At 45.6% G+C, this 14,795-nt stretch overlaps 1 protein-coding gene across 1 annotated transcript in view; it reads right to left on the reverse strand.

Moving 5' to 3' along the window:
• The window catches only part of LOC114588334 (uncharacterized), a 28,667-nt gene extending 15,060 nt beyond the window's left edge, over positions 1 to 13,607 (reverse strand). The window contains exons 1-3 of the mRNA XM_028713498.2: positions 13,445 to 13,607; positions 10,798 to 11,024; positions 3,788 to 4,002 (exon numbers count right to left, since the gene is read on the reverse strand). Of these exons, the coding sequence (XP_028569331.2) occupies positions 3,788 to 4,002; positions 10,798 to 10,958 (376 nt within the window). The 5' untranslated portion in view covers positions 10,959 to 11,024; positions 13,445 to 13,607. The remainder of the gene's footprint in view (positions 1 to 3,787; positions 4,003 to 10,797; positions 11,025 to 13,444) is intronic.
• Between the last annotated feature and the right edge of the window lie 1,188 nt (positions 13,608 to 14,795).

Consider the following 14,795-nt stretch of genomic DNA (forward strand, 5'->3'; position numbering starts at 1 on the left):
CAAGGAGAAGGGGATAACAGAGGACGAGATGGTTGGACAGTGTTCTTGAAGCTACTAACATGAGTTTGACCAAACTGCGGGAGGCAGTGGAAGACAGGAATGCCTGGCGTGCTCTGGTCCATGGAGTCACGGAGAATCGGACATGACTAAATGACTAAACAACAACAACAAATTGCCAACGTTTCATTAGGCGGAAGGCGGATAGAGGAACTTGGGTTCTGCTTTTATGCAAAGGCATGGAAATCAGTTGGGTTTTTTTAAAGGCTTTTCTCTCCGTTGCCTAGCACTGAGATGGTGCTTTAAAATGCTTGGGATGGCAGATATGTGGTGACTTTAAGACTGGCCAATAGCAGGAGACTCACGAGGGAGGAATGTTTTGGCCTAGCGGGCCCCCGCAAACTCTTTATTTGTATTTACAATGGCAGTTTCTCCCCATGTACTACCGTCGTTGCGCTTACAAGTTTAAAGCTGCTGCATTGCCTCTTGGGAATGGGGGGAAGCATACTTCCACATTTATCAAGTGAGCACCCCTATTTGAACTCCATGTCAATCATCCGTGGCAACCATCCTTCCTTACTCTTCCCTATTCTCACCAAGATCTCTCTGAACTCAGTTCCCCTCACACTAAGAACTCCACCTGTTCACGCTGAGCGCTGGCTATACTAGTAGCAAGAACATTATGACCTAGCGAGAGCATTTCCAGAATGTGCTCAGCACTGTTCACGGCCCTCATTATGGCCCCATGTGCACCATACATTCAAAGCATTTCATACTGCTTTTTAAACAGCCGGGCTTCACACCAAGAATCACAGGAACTATAGTTTCTTAAGGGTGCGAAAAGTTGTTTAGAGACCCCAATTCCCCCTGCAGAGCTACAATTCCCAGAGTGGTTGAACAGTCAATCCCTCTTCCCAGGGAACTCTGGGAATTGTAGCTCTCTGCAACCTGAACAAATCAGGGCTCTTTGTGGAGGGCGGACCATGAACTGTTTAAAGTGGTATGATGCTGCTTTAAATGTACAGTGCAAACGTGGTCTTATTAGTTATAATTTGTGGGAGCACAAAGACCAAGAAAGGCAAGCTGTGTGATAAGGAGGAATATGAGATACTATAGTCATACCTCGAGTTGAATGCGCTTCGGGTTGAGGGCGTTTGAGTTGTGCTCCGTGGCAACCCGGAAGTAACGGAGTGCGTTACTTCCAGGTTTTGCTGCTCGCGCATGTGCATACGCTCAAAATGACGTCGCGCGCATGCGCGGTAGCGGCGAAACATGACCCGCGCACGCGCTGACGCACTGTCGCGTCTTGTGTTCTGTTCGTGATGCGAACGGGGCTCTGGAACGGATCCCGTTCGCATCCCGAGGTACTGCTGTAGTTAGGACTAGAAAAGAGGAGATGCATGTTATGGCCAGAGCCTACTGCCTGTAACAATTCTTAATTAAGAAAAATAATAAGTATTTTTTAAGATTTTGTACAGCATCCTCTCCATTAGCCCATTAAATGATTAAGAATAGGATGCAGGGAGTGGTGAGTTAACTAGGACAACTAGAAACACTCACATGTGTTTATGCGAATCTGTGTAACTAATTTACACAAGCTCTCAGGAGGGGGCTTGCAAGCATTTGAGAATTGCAGAGCTCCCTGTCTGGCTAATGGCTAGGAGCTGAGTTTAATGCAAGTAGGTATATCCTTCCTCTGCATTCCCCAGGTAAGAATTTCAGCAGGCAGTGTTCCTTTATTCCTTGGTATGTGTTTAATTATATTGCTCGTATGTGCCCAGAGGACTTTGGCAGCACGCATATAGGAGAAAAATCATGTGTGTGTGTATGTGTGTGTGTATTATTTATGATGATTATTAGCAGGATTCTTCATACTGCATGAAATTCATATTCCAGAGACCGCATTGTACAAAACGAACCCAAACACCTCCTTTTCTACAGCTGTGCATTCCTTGCAGTGTGGTCCCCTGTCTGTTTCTTAGCAATATGTCAGGCCTTTGCAATCTATTGAATAGCTTGGCAGTTGCACGAGGCTGTCTGCCTGTTAGAACCATCTGTTGCTAACTCCATCCTGGTGTGAAATCCTACCATTTCATATGTCTAATATTTCAGATATTTGCCTGCTGGCTGCCACGAGAGTTCTGAATGAACAAGGACTTGCAATCTGGACGGAGACTCTGCATTTTTTTCTCTCAAAGGCTTTGGGAACTGTGACTTCCTGGGTTATTGTTGTTGTTTTTAAAAAACTATGCCAGCAGACTGTTCTCTGGTGGAACAAACTGAACAACCCACTGGGAGTTGGCTGATTTTTTCTATTATTATTATTTGTGCCTAAGACAATTTTCCTTCTGGAATTTGATTAGCTTGTCTGCATGTCGTGGAGACTGTGTGTTATGGAGAGTTACCGCTGAAAGCAGCAGCTCCTTCGCCATCTTCTCTCCCCTTCGTTTGTAATGCCCCAGGCCATTGGCTACTGCTTACCGGGGACAGGGAGACTCAAGGCATGATGATGCCATGGTGCATGTTTTGTAGAGCTACATGGGAAATGTAAACTGAGGGCTCACCCACACTTACATTTGCCCTACATTTCTAAGTGCAGGTCCATAGAACCACAGAATTGAAGAGTTGGAAGGGACTACGAGGGTCATCTAATCCAGGGTTCTCCAAACTTGGGTCTCCAGCTGTTTTGGGACTACAATCCCCATCATCCCTGACCACTGGTCCTGCTAGCTAGGGATGATGGGAGTTGTAGTCCAAAATCAGCTGGAGACCCAAGTTTGGGAAACCCTGATCTGGTCCAACCCCCTGCAATGTAGGAATCCTTTTGCCCAACGTGGGACTTGAACCCACAACCCTGAGATTAAGTGTCTCATGCTCTACTAATTGTCTTTTGCCCAGGCATCAGTGTGGTGTAGTGGTTAAGAGCGGTGGACTCGTAATCTGGTGAACCGGGTTCGCGTCTCCGCTCCTCCACATGCAGCTGCTGGGTGACCTTGGGCCAGTCACACTTCTCTGAAGTCTCTCAGCCTCACTCACCTCAGGGGAGGAAGGGAAAGGAGAATGTTAGCCGCTTTGAGACTCTTTCGGGTAGTGATAAAGCGGGATATCAAATCCAAACTCTTCTTCGTCTTCTTCTTTCCCCGTGAAAACCTGCTCTTTACTGCTGGGTCAGAGCAAACGACAATCTTGCAAAAACCTGAATTGCCATTTGTTCCGATTCAGCGTTAAAGAGTGGGTTTTGCCAAAGGAAACCCTGTTGGGGCAGGGTGGGCAGGCTGCACATCTCTCCATGCAATGGGCAACAGAGGAGGAATCTTTCATACCTGATAACAAAGGAGCGGAGGTCGGGTATGAGTGATCCCTCTTTCTCTCATAGAATTGTAGAGTTGGAAGGGACCTCACCTTTCTGCACGTTACTATAACAGCTGCAAGCAGAGCTCCTGTTGCTCTGTCCCAGCTCCTGCCAACCTAGCAGTTGAAAAGCACACCAGTGCAAGTAGATAAATAGGTACCACTGCGGTGGGAAGGTAAACGGCGTTCCTGTGTGCTCTGGCATTTATCACAGTGTTCTGTGCGCCAGAAGCGTTTTACTCATGCTGGCCACATGACCCAGAAAGCTGTCTGTGGACAAACGCCAGCTCCCTCAGCCAGAAAAGCGAGATGAGTGCCGCAACCCCACAGTCTCCTTTGACTGGACTTAACCACCCAGGAGTCCTTTACTATTCTCCTACAGTAGCTATAAATGCCAGTTCTGTGAGGAAGTTTCTGGGCACAACAAGCTCTTGCTTACCTGGCTCCTGCTGCCCCTTGGCCTCCAGCTTGCTATCCTTCGCCGGATCCCCGCTGCTGCTCCCATGCTGTGCTGGCTCAAGGGTCTCTTGCTCTGTACTTTTGAGAGGTTCATTTACACTGAAGAGTTGTCCCTCCTCAAGGATCGGCAGCGTGGCAAAAGCCCTTTTCTTTTTATTCTCTTTTCTCTCGCCTCGGATGTGACTCCATGGGCTTCTAATCCAAAGGGGGTAGGGATTTAATGTGTTTTACACACACACACACACACACACACACACACACACACACACACACGGACATGGGTGGTGCTGTGGTCTAAACCATAGAGCCTAGGGCTTGCCGATCAGAAGGTTGGCGGTTCGAATCCTTGTGACGTGGTGAGCTCCCATTGCTCGGTCCCAGCTCCTGCCCACTTAGCAGTTCGAAAGCACATCAAGCGTAAGTATATAAATCGGTACTGCTCTGGCGGGAAGGTAAACGGTGTTTCCGTGTGCTGCTCTGGTTCGCCAGAAGCGGCTTTGTCATGCTGTCATGCCACATGACCCGGAAGCTGTCTGTGGACAAACGCCGGCTCCCCCGGCCTATAGAGTGAGAAGAGCGCCACAACCCCAGAGTTGTCCACGACGGGACCTAACGGTCAGGGGTCCCTTTACCTTTACACACACTATATGTGTGAAATAAACACACACACACACACACACACACACACACACACATGCTTATATGCTTATATCCCATTTCATGTAAACAAAAAAACAAACAAAATATTGTTCACTTAAACGTCTACATTTTGTATTTATGCTTGCTTTGCCATTTACAAAGAACACATCTCATACAGTCATTCAAAAGATTAATGAAAGCCAACACGGAACACGAGCTGAGAGAATGTTTAACCGAAATATAAATAAAATAAGCAATTTAGAAATAACCGCACATTAAAAAAAAAGTATGTGTTAATGTGTACGACTCACTTGCAAGTAGTGCTGTCAGGTACCCTTGTAGGGATTTCGTACAAGTACTATACCTGATGTTCCTTAACAAAGAGATGCTTAATGGTGGCCAGTTATTCACAGTTGGGCTGTGTTTATGCCCCTGCCCCTGCATTGCGGAGCCACAAGGGCCAAGTGGGTATGCTATAGAGTGCATTCACAGTGTATCAGAGAGATGGAGGTCCATGCATGGAAGCACTGATCTGGAGGGCATAAGCAAAGCCCTGCTGGATCAGAACAAAGGCCTATCTGGTACAGCAGCCTCTTCTCACAGTGGCTAACCAGATGCCTGTGGAAAACCTGCAAGAAGGACCTTAGCACAAGAGCACGCTTCCTTACTTGCAAATCCCAAGAGGCTAAGGTGAGTTTGCATTTCGACTAAAGAGTAATTTCTGACGTTCCGCCCTCTCATTTCAATGCTGTCAGCAGCGCTGTGCACACACTTCTATAAATAACTACTACATAATAATTGCTTTCTAAAAATTCAGATTTTGGAGCATAGCAAATAAGAATCCTATGTACATATGGAACATACCCAGCTACACCTACTGCCATAGTATAAAAGTGTCACAGTGTGTGTGTGTGTGTGTGTGTGTGTGTGTGCGCGCGTGTTTAACAAATTCATTTATCCCCCACAGCTCAGACTTGATAATGAGGAAGACTGCAGAAGAAATAGCTTTCAAGTTATAACTAATTGCAGTTGTTTTCAGTGTAAAATATTCTGCGGGGAGAAGCTTGTAGGCCAGTTGATAAATGCACTGGACTTTGGAGACTTGAGATCAAACCCCAGTTCAATTACAGAGTCACTTGATAACTTTGGACAAGTCACGATTTTTCAGCCTCAATTATCAACCCATTAAATGGGAATAACAATGGGCAACCTTATGGGGCGTATTATAGAGAAGTCATACAGGGGCATATGGAACATTGGGATTTATAATGATCATAAATTTAAACAGACCACTCTTCAGACTAGAGGAACGCTGGGCTCTCTGCAGCATGAAATGTTAGCTAGATTACATGTGCAGTTGTCAGGTAGGTGACATGTTAGGTGACACTTTAGATAGATGGTGTGCAAATCCAATACGCCTCCTGCTTTACAGAGATGCTTCAAGGTTCTCCAATGCTTGGAGGAGGCTTTGAAATGATGAATGAGAAATGCATACCTGAGGTGTGTGTGAATACATCTCCATCCCTTTCAGTGTCTACAGACAGCAGTCGCAAGAAGGCCTGATCCAGATTGGGACCACAGCACTACACAAGCGGCCGGGGCTGCAGGGGAGAGATGCTAACTCTTCTCCTCACATCACTTTACCAATAAAAATTCATTTCAAGCTATTTGCCTTGCTGTAGAACAAACCACACACAGCAGCACATAGGCTATGCCTTTATATTTTCCAATGCAGGCAATAGCAGCATCGGGGGCAGGGTTTTCATTGGCATATGACACAGGGGCAGCAATGGGGCAGAGGGCTGCACAGCTACTGCCCTCCTGGACATGGGATTGCTGCTGTTTACCTGGTTAGGGCAGGGGTGAGGTCAGGTCAGGTGCACTGGCGAGAGTCCCCAACCTCACCAGTGCCCTGCCTTGCTCACTCTGTGCAAGCAGCAGCAGCACCACTGTCAAGAGGGTGGCTCAGTAGTTCTGCCCCACCATATGCATCACTAGGGGAGAAATTTAAACCAACAGGCAGGGCTGCCGCCACCACCACCCTGGACTAGATGTAAGAAAGAAGGCAGTCAGACAGCGTTCGAAATTTGGCAGGCGCATTTTGCACCTGGTTATCAGCCACTTCTCCTGCAAACCTAGCAGTTTGAAAGCACGTCAAAGTGCAAGTAGATAAATAGGTACCACTCCAGTGGGAAGGTAAACGGCGTTTCCGTGCGCTGCTCTGGTTTGCCAGAAGCGGCTTAGTCACGCTGGCCACATGACCCGGAAGCTGTACACTGGCTCCCTCGGCCAATAAAGCGAGATGAGTGCCGCAACCCCAGAGTCGGCCACGACTGGACCTAATGGTCAGGGGTCCCTTTACCTTTACCTATCAGCCACTTGCGACCAAGTGAAGATGCCCTGGTGTCAGGATGCCACCTGACGTCTCCACCATCTGGAGGTGCATGCCTGGGGATTCTTGGACCTTGACTGTTTTCATGCACTAACAACACATCCTCTAGAATTCTGTCCATGATATTTTATCTGCACAACAAGAAGGAATTCCAGGAACCCAAAAGCCGTATTGAAAAATGCAACTTTCGAGCCATCTGGCCCCCAAATGGCAACTTGATGTTCCGTTTTGGCGACCGTAAACCCATTTGGTGCCTAGCTTATATATCTTTTTTTTTTTTAAAAAAAAATGCTTTTTATTAAGTTTTCTTTAACACAAACAAAACAAAATAAATACATTAATGTTCTACAATCTTATGTACACTTATTTTCTCAACGCTCTATCGAGCACGGATTTCCCTCCCTCCCTTCAGAAGTTTTCATACTAATCTTCCCTTTTTTCACAGATTCTTAACATCATCCTATTCATGTCATAAGATTTATTTTAGTCCTACTACAGTCTTTAAACTTCTACAATCATTATGTATATACTCCACAAATTTACTCCATTCACTTCTGAACTCTGTTTCCTCTTGGTTACGGATTCTGTGGGTCAGTTTTGCTAATTCTACATATTCAACCATTTTTGTCTGCCACTCCATTATTGTTGGTATTTCCTGAGTTTTCCATTTTGGGGCTACTAAGATTCTGGCAGCCATCGTAGCATACATGAATAATCTCTGATCTGTTTTTCTTATTTCATCTATCAACCCCAGCAAAAAGGCTTCTGGTTTTTTGGGGGGGGAAGTATATTTAAACATTTTTTTCAATTCATTGTAAATCATATCCCATTTTTTTTTTCATTTTCTCACAAGTCCACCACATGTGAAAAAATTCTCCATCCTTCATTCTACATTTCCAACATGCTTTACTGATCATTCTGTACATTTTTGCTAGCTTGACAGGTGTTAAATACCTAGCTTATATATCTTGAGTTTCTCACACTGCAGGCAGGTGGGGGCCGCTTGGGGGCAGACCGGTGGAGCAATGCCCTGTTTGTCCTCATGGAGTAGCCTCCACTGGTCTGAGGTCACTTAAATCCTCTTCAGAAATGTATGCATCAGTTAGGAGCATAAATAATAACCTCTCTTGAAGTGCAGAGCCTACGTGACTTGGCAAAGTTCACCCGCAGATAAAACTATGCTACAGGACATACAGTTAAGAGGGAAATGCCAGGGTAGGAAGATCACCGTACCACTATGTGTCTGCTTTTCTTATTCCTGGGAAGCCCTCCAGTGCTTTTCTCAAGCAAAATGGCAGAGAGAGCAACGCGTTTAAATGCCAGTTTGGAACAAGAACTTGGGGAGGGGAAGCACTGCAGGGTCATTTTGCACATAAAAGCAACCCCAGAACAACTGCCTTGGGAGCAGGATGTCTGTGGGATCCCTGGCTAGGCTGTGCTCTTGAGGTAGTGCTGTAAATTTGCTCTCTGCAAGGTTGCCAGCTTGGAAGCACTCTCACTGTCAGAGAAATCTCCTCAGCCGCTGCACGTAGAGTTCCAGGTCCCACAGTTAGCTGCACGTTCAGAGCCGAAATGCAAGTTTACAAAAGGTTGAGAATTTTTCAGGTTTTGCTGTTTGGGATTTGTTGAATCCTCTTGACCTCAAGGTTCATCACTGAAATGTCAGGATCAAAATCTCACCGCAGAACTCAGAGCGCCTCTTTGTGTGTAAACAACCCACAGTTAGATATAGAACATTGTCTCAGTGTTTTTTTTTATTAAAAAAAACATATCTATGAGCTGTGCAATTATTATTCAACTTTATGTGTTTTTAAACTTTTTTAAAATAAAAAAAACCTTAATGCTGTGCTGTCTGCCTACTGAGCCCACTGAAAAAGTTCCATTTGTTTCTTGTGGGCACAACATGCATGGTACAACACATGCTTGACCTGCTTTCCTGAACAAAGAATTTACACAACCTGGTTGGTAACAGTGGTGGACTTTGGGCTGCAGGGTGGTGCCCAGTGTGGCTGAACCAGTCATGCTACCCTAAAACAGCCTCTTTTGGTGGCAACATTAACTTGAAAACCTGACGATTTTCAAAGGTTGTGCTATAAAATTTGCCAATGGCTTTCGTAACAACACAGTCTATTTTCATATATCCTGTACAACCGTTATAGGCAATGCAGTGTTTTGTGGCCCCTTCAGTGGGAGGTCGTTTCGGCTGAAACGCAAAGGATTCCGCCTCTCAGTTTGCTATTCCCCTGCGTACACAGCAGGGGTCAGCAAACTTTTTCAGCAGGGGGACGGTCCACCATCCTTCAGACCATGTGGTGGGCCGGACTATATTTTGGAGGGGGGAAAATGCCCCACAAATAACCCAGAGATGCATTTTAAATAAAAGCACACATTCTACTCATGTAAAAACACCAGGCAGGCCCCACAAATAACCAAGAGATGCATTTTAAATAAAAGGAGACATTCTACTCATGTAAAAACACGCCGATTCCCGGACCGGATTTAGAAGGCGATTGGGCTGGATCTGGCCCCCAGGCCTTAGTTTGCCTACCCATGGTACACTGCATACATTTAAAACACATTTTCCCCTCAAAGAATCCCTGGAACTATAGTTTCTCAAGGGTGCTGGGAACTGTAGCTTTGTGAGGGCTAAACTATCCCAGGGTTCTTGTGATGGGAAGTAGGGCTGTTCTTTAAATATGTGGTGTGTATTCAACTCTTCCTTGCAGGAAAGATGGACCTATAAGGTTGTTGTTTTTTGTCCCTTGCTGGTTGTACCTCCCTCTTATCTCCATGCTAGGGAGAACATGTGGAGGAGTAACAGCAGCAAACCTTTGGGGAAATGGGGCCTCCTAGGGGGGAAAAGGGAGGAAAACTTCATGGATTCCTCTGTGTCTCTGAATGAAAATCATATTTGTATGTCTGTTCATGGACTCAATTCAAACTTCTCAGAGCACATTTGTTGGCACTGTTTCCTTAAACTGACCTTTTCCTTTGTAAACACGTGGAGCCGATTTTCCCTTGATGCAACTGAGTTTGCGAGAAAGAACACAAAGGACTTAGAACGATAGGGCTCCATTTGTTGACACTGCGGGTGCACACACAGCCTCGGTTGTTTTCATAGAGAGGACACCCTCTCAAAATGATAAACCAGGCACCTTATGAAACCTGGGTCAAACCTTTGGCACAATAAAGAAGTCTGAATCATGTCAGCTCTATAAAGCATTTTGATAGCCTGCCTGGGTCAAATTAATTTTGTATATTGATTTTGCCCCTAGTTATGTAGGTTAGTACATTATTTGTTCTCTTTAAAAGGATATTCTATGGCCTTAATGAATATATTCTTTACATAAATGCTCTATAAAAATAATAATCACAGGGTCTGCAAATATGTATTGATTCAACGTATTCTTTATCAGCTCCAGAGCAGTTCTTCAAGACACTTGAACAAAGTGAAAGGGTTTGCAGCTGAAATGTGGTTTGCATACATGCTAATATGGATACACAAGCGTGCATAACATTTGCCTAGTGTTTGTAGGCATTTGGGGCACAGTGGAGGGCAGAATACGTTGATTCCATACCTGCAGTATTTCTCTACAGCACTGTTCTTCAGTCTTAAATCCTTAGATGTTGTTGGACTACAACTCCCAGCACCCCTAACCAGTTTAGCCAATAGTCATGGATGATGGGAACTGGAGTGCAAAATCTGGGAAGCCAAGATGGAAGAATGCTGCTCTACAGGATACCACAGACATTGCAACAGACATGTTCAGGCATTTGACTGAACACATGAATATCCAGTCTATGATTGAGGACCAGCCCTGCCCCATAACATTCCCAGGTGGGAAGACTGCTGTTTAGATACTTGTGCTCAACACACCTCTACAGAGTGGAAGGAATGCGAAGTTATATGGACACGCCGCAAGAGAAGATGATTGAAACTGTAGCAAAGGAAAACTTACCTGGAATGGGCATATATTGATGGTTTTTTCAGGCTCCATCTCTTTGGATGGGCAGGGCCCTGCACCAATTTTCCTTCTGGGGTCCAGAGCCTGGCATTTCTGTCAGAGGAGCTGTGGAGGATCACGGATCCTGAACCAAACATGAGGTCTTCAGTGCTCATCACACTCTTGCGATGGACTCTCCAGGAACCAGTGTGAAAATGGCGTCACCAGTATTTGCTAGGGATCTGAGCAACAGGAGACAGAGACAGATATTTTGTAGAACACCTCCTCTCACCCCTCTCTTTCTCCCTCCTCTGATCACGAATAGAGACTTTGCATTCTGCCCTCTTTTCCTGGTGGTTGATTGGGATATATGACTCAGGCTTCTCCCACCTGCTGAGCTTGCCTGCCCAGGATGATTTGCTCTTGTTTCACTTACAAGCGAAGTCGTTTCTTTTTATAAGAACTTCTAACTATGAACATTGTTACTGTCCCCATGCTATATTTTAACTGTAGCTTAATTGGTCAGACATTTAGTATGGCTGTGGTTGTTTTTAGCTGTTTTAAGCATGCTATGGGGGATGTGGGTGGCGCTGTGGTTTAAACCACTGAGCATCTTGGGCTTGCCGATCAGAAGGTTGGCGGTTCAAATCCCCGCGATGGGGTGAGCTCCCATTGCTCGGTCCCAGCTCCTGCCAACCTAGCAGTTCGAAAGCACGCCAAAAGTGCAAGTAGATAAATAGGTACCACTCAGACGGGAAGGTAAATGGTGTTTCCGTGTGCTGCTCTGGTGTTGGTGTTCCATTGCGCCAGAAGCAGCTCAGTCATGCTGGCCACATGACCTGGAAAAACTGTCTGCGGACAAACGCCGGTTCCCTTGGCCCGTAAAGCGAGATGAGTGTCGCAACCCCAGAGTTGTCTGCAACTGGACTTAACTGTCAGGAGTCCCTTACCTTTACCTTTTAAGTATGCTATTGATTTACTTGAGTTGCTTTATTTATTTACTTATTTATTAATAGAAGTGGTTCATAATTTTCTGTAATAAAAATCATATCTAGTAAATCCCGTTATTTGTGTATATATGGTCATGTAGATTCTTCAACTTACCCCATCTTAAATGACGGCAATCACGTAACAATACTTTCAAGTAAAACCCAAATAAATATATTTAGATAACCAAATGACTTGGGTTCAGGCTGCCTAAATGATTGCCTCCTTCCATATAATCTTTCCCATATCCTAAAATCTTATGGAGAGGCCCTTAGGAACACCATATGCCTTTGGCCCTAGGCAATACAAGTCTGACCTGTCCTGAAAAATTTCAGTGCTGGAAAGGTTGCTACCAGCTGTACTGGATGAGGCATCTATGTGTTTACATATTAGACATATGTAAGGCGATGGCAGCATCAGCTGGTCAATGACAGTTGAAATTCAAGTTGCCTTGGCATTCCAGTCATATTCAGTTCATACTATACACCCTGTGTCCAAACAGGGTCCTATAAATAGGAACATAGGAAGCTTATAAGACTTTCTTGGAAATAATAATAATAATAATAATAATAATAATAATAATAATTATACCCCACCCCTCTGGCTGGGTTTCCCCAGCCTCTCTGGGCGGCTCTCAACAGAATGTTAAAAACACAATAAAACATAAAACATTAAAAACTTCCCTAAACAGGTCTGCTTTCAGATGTCCTCTAAAAGTCAAGCTAGTTGGTTATTGCCTTGACATCTGCTGGGAGGGCATTCCACAGGGCAGGCGCCACTACCGAGAAGGCCCTCTGTCTGGTTCCCTGCAACCTCAGTTCTCACAGTGAGGGAACCGCCAGAAGGCCCTCGGCGCTGGACCTCAGTGTATGGGCTGAATGATGGGGGTGGAGACACTCCTTCAGGTATACTGGTGCCATTGGTGTATTTGGTTTAGTTTTGGTTATACTGACTGGCAGTGGCTCTTCAGAGTTTCAAACATGTCGAGCCCTACCTGGAGATGCTGGGAATAAAACCTGGGATGTGGATATGTTGTTAAATGGAGGAGCTTTGTGACCCATGGAGCAGATATACAGACTTAGCATCTTACAGTGGGCAAGAGCAAAGAAAACTAAACATGGAGCACCTTTGGAAAAGTACTGCTTGCCATGGTGGTTGGCTGTGAAATCTTCCAAATGCAACTACTGATTGAGTTTCAGATACAACACCTTGAAAACATCTCATCCTAAAAGATTCAAAGCTGTAAGTTGATTCAGTGGCGTAGCGTGGGGGGTGCAGGGGGGGCCAGCCGCACCGGGTGCAACATCTGGGGTTAGGGCAAATCCACAGGTTAGGGGGCGCAAATCCATGGGTTAGGGGGTGCAAATCCACGGGTTAGGGGGCGCAAATTACTTGCCTTGCCCCGGGTGCTGACAACCCACGCTACGCCACTGAGTTGATTGCAGCACCTACCTTCAGCCCGTGACAGAAAATGGTTGCCCAATCCTGTACTAGGCCTTTGGTCTCCCAAGTTTAATTTTAAAACTATATTTATTTTTGAGGGAGAGAGGGAGGGAGGGATAAATACTGTTCCTCTTTCCTTCCTTGCATCCTGGTATTTCTTCTGTTTCTAACAGGATCTATTGATTTTGAAAACCAGGTATTTAGCCCAAGTATCATTGAGCCTATTTCTTACCAGAGCTTTTTTTTTTTTTGAGATGGCTAGATTCAATTCAAAACCTCTGTGGCAGTAAGCAAGGTGACATGACGGCTAATCATTAGCCCTCAGTGTCTTATGGAAATATCTGGAAATCCTTCCTTCTTACTTGTAATGATTTGCGACTCTGAACCAACTGCCGCTTCCTAGAATGCCAAATCAGATCACTTACCAGAACCTTCCAGAATCTTTCGTTCAAGCTTCTGTGATGCAGCTTGCTATCAACCTGCTCATATGTATCTCTGTATATATTCTGTATATATTCTACTACAGTGGCTGAATAATGTTGCAGTCATTCATTCCCACACTGGTATTGTGAAGTTCCCATGAGTGCGTTCCCAACTTTCTCAGTGTCACACACAGTGAAGCCGGGATAGGAATGCACCTTACTTTTTAAGCATTGTGGGTGGGTGAGGGGAAGTCCCCACAGTATCCCAGCAGATTGAACATATTAAATAAGATGAAGCACAGGATGTCCTTATTTATAATGAGTTAAAGAAAATGTTTAAGACTTCATTCCCCCCAAAACCGGAGACATTCTTATTAGCACTCATGACACCAGAAATCCAAAAGAAACACAGACCACTACTCATGTATGCCTCAACTGCAGCAAGGATTTTAATAGCAAGAAAATGTAAAGCAAAACCCCTCAAAGATCAGGGACAGTTTGCTGCAGTGATGTGTAAGGCGATTGCAGCGTGTGACCTGCTGGCCAGTGAGTTTGCACCTCATTCCTTCCGCATTGGTACTGTCACCACTGCGGCGCACTGGGGCCTGTTGACAGGATCAAGGATGTGGGCCACTAGAAGTCTGATACATACAGGGGTTATGTACGGAAGCAGTGCTGAAGTACGGTTATTAATATTATTTTGTTCATTCCTAGGTCTGTCTGCCCTGCACGTCTGGATATTCAGGCACAGCATTGTCCACTGGGCCAGTAGAAGGGCAATGGAGTCTGGATTTGGACGCAGGCTCGGACTTCCCGACCACGTGCACATCTCCTGGGTGTCCAGACGAGGAATGTGTTGGGAGGAGCTTCTCATGATGGTGCGGGTGAAGATGTCTACGGAAGGCACGCCTGCGGCAATGGTGGTGCAGCTGGGTGAGAACCATTTGCCGGAAGCTCCCGGCTTGAGCTTGCGGACCCGCATGCAGGAGGACTTGGAAGAGTTGAAGGCAGCTCTTCCTGGACTCAAAATTTTTTGGTCGCAGCTTTTGCAGCGACGTGTGTGGCGAGGTAGCCAATGCCCAGCTGCCACCGAGAGGGCCAGGAAGCGTGTCCAGAGCGCAGTGGCCAAGAAGGTTCTGGCCTTGGGTGGGATGGTGATCT

Source organism: Podarcis muralis, chromosome 2 (assembly GCF_964188315.1).
Source record: "Podarcis muralis chromosome 2, rPodMur119.hap1.1, whole genome shotgun sequence".
Lineage (NCBI taxonomy): Eukaryota > Metazoa > Chordata > Lepidosauria > Squamata > Lacertidae > Podarcis > Podarcis muralis.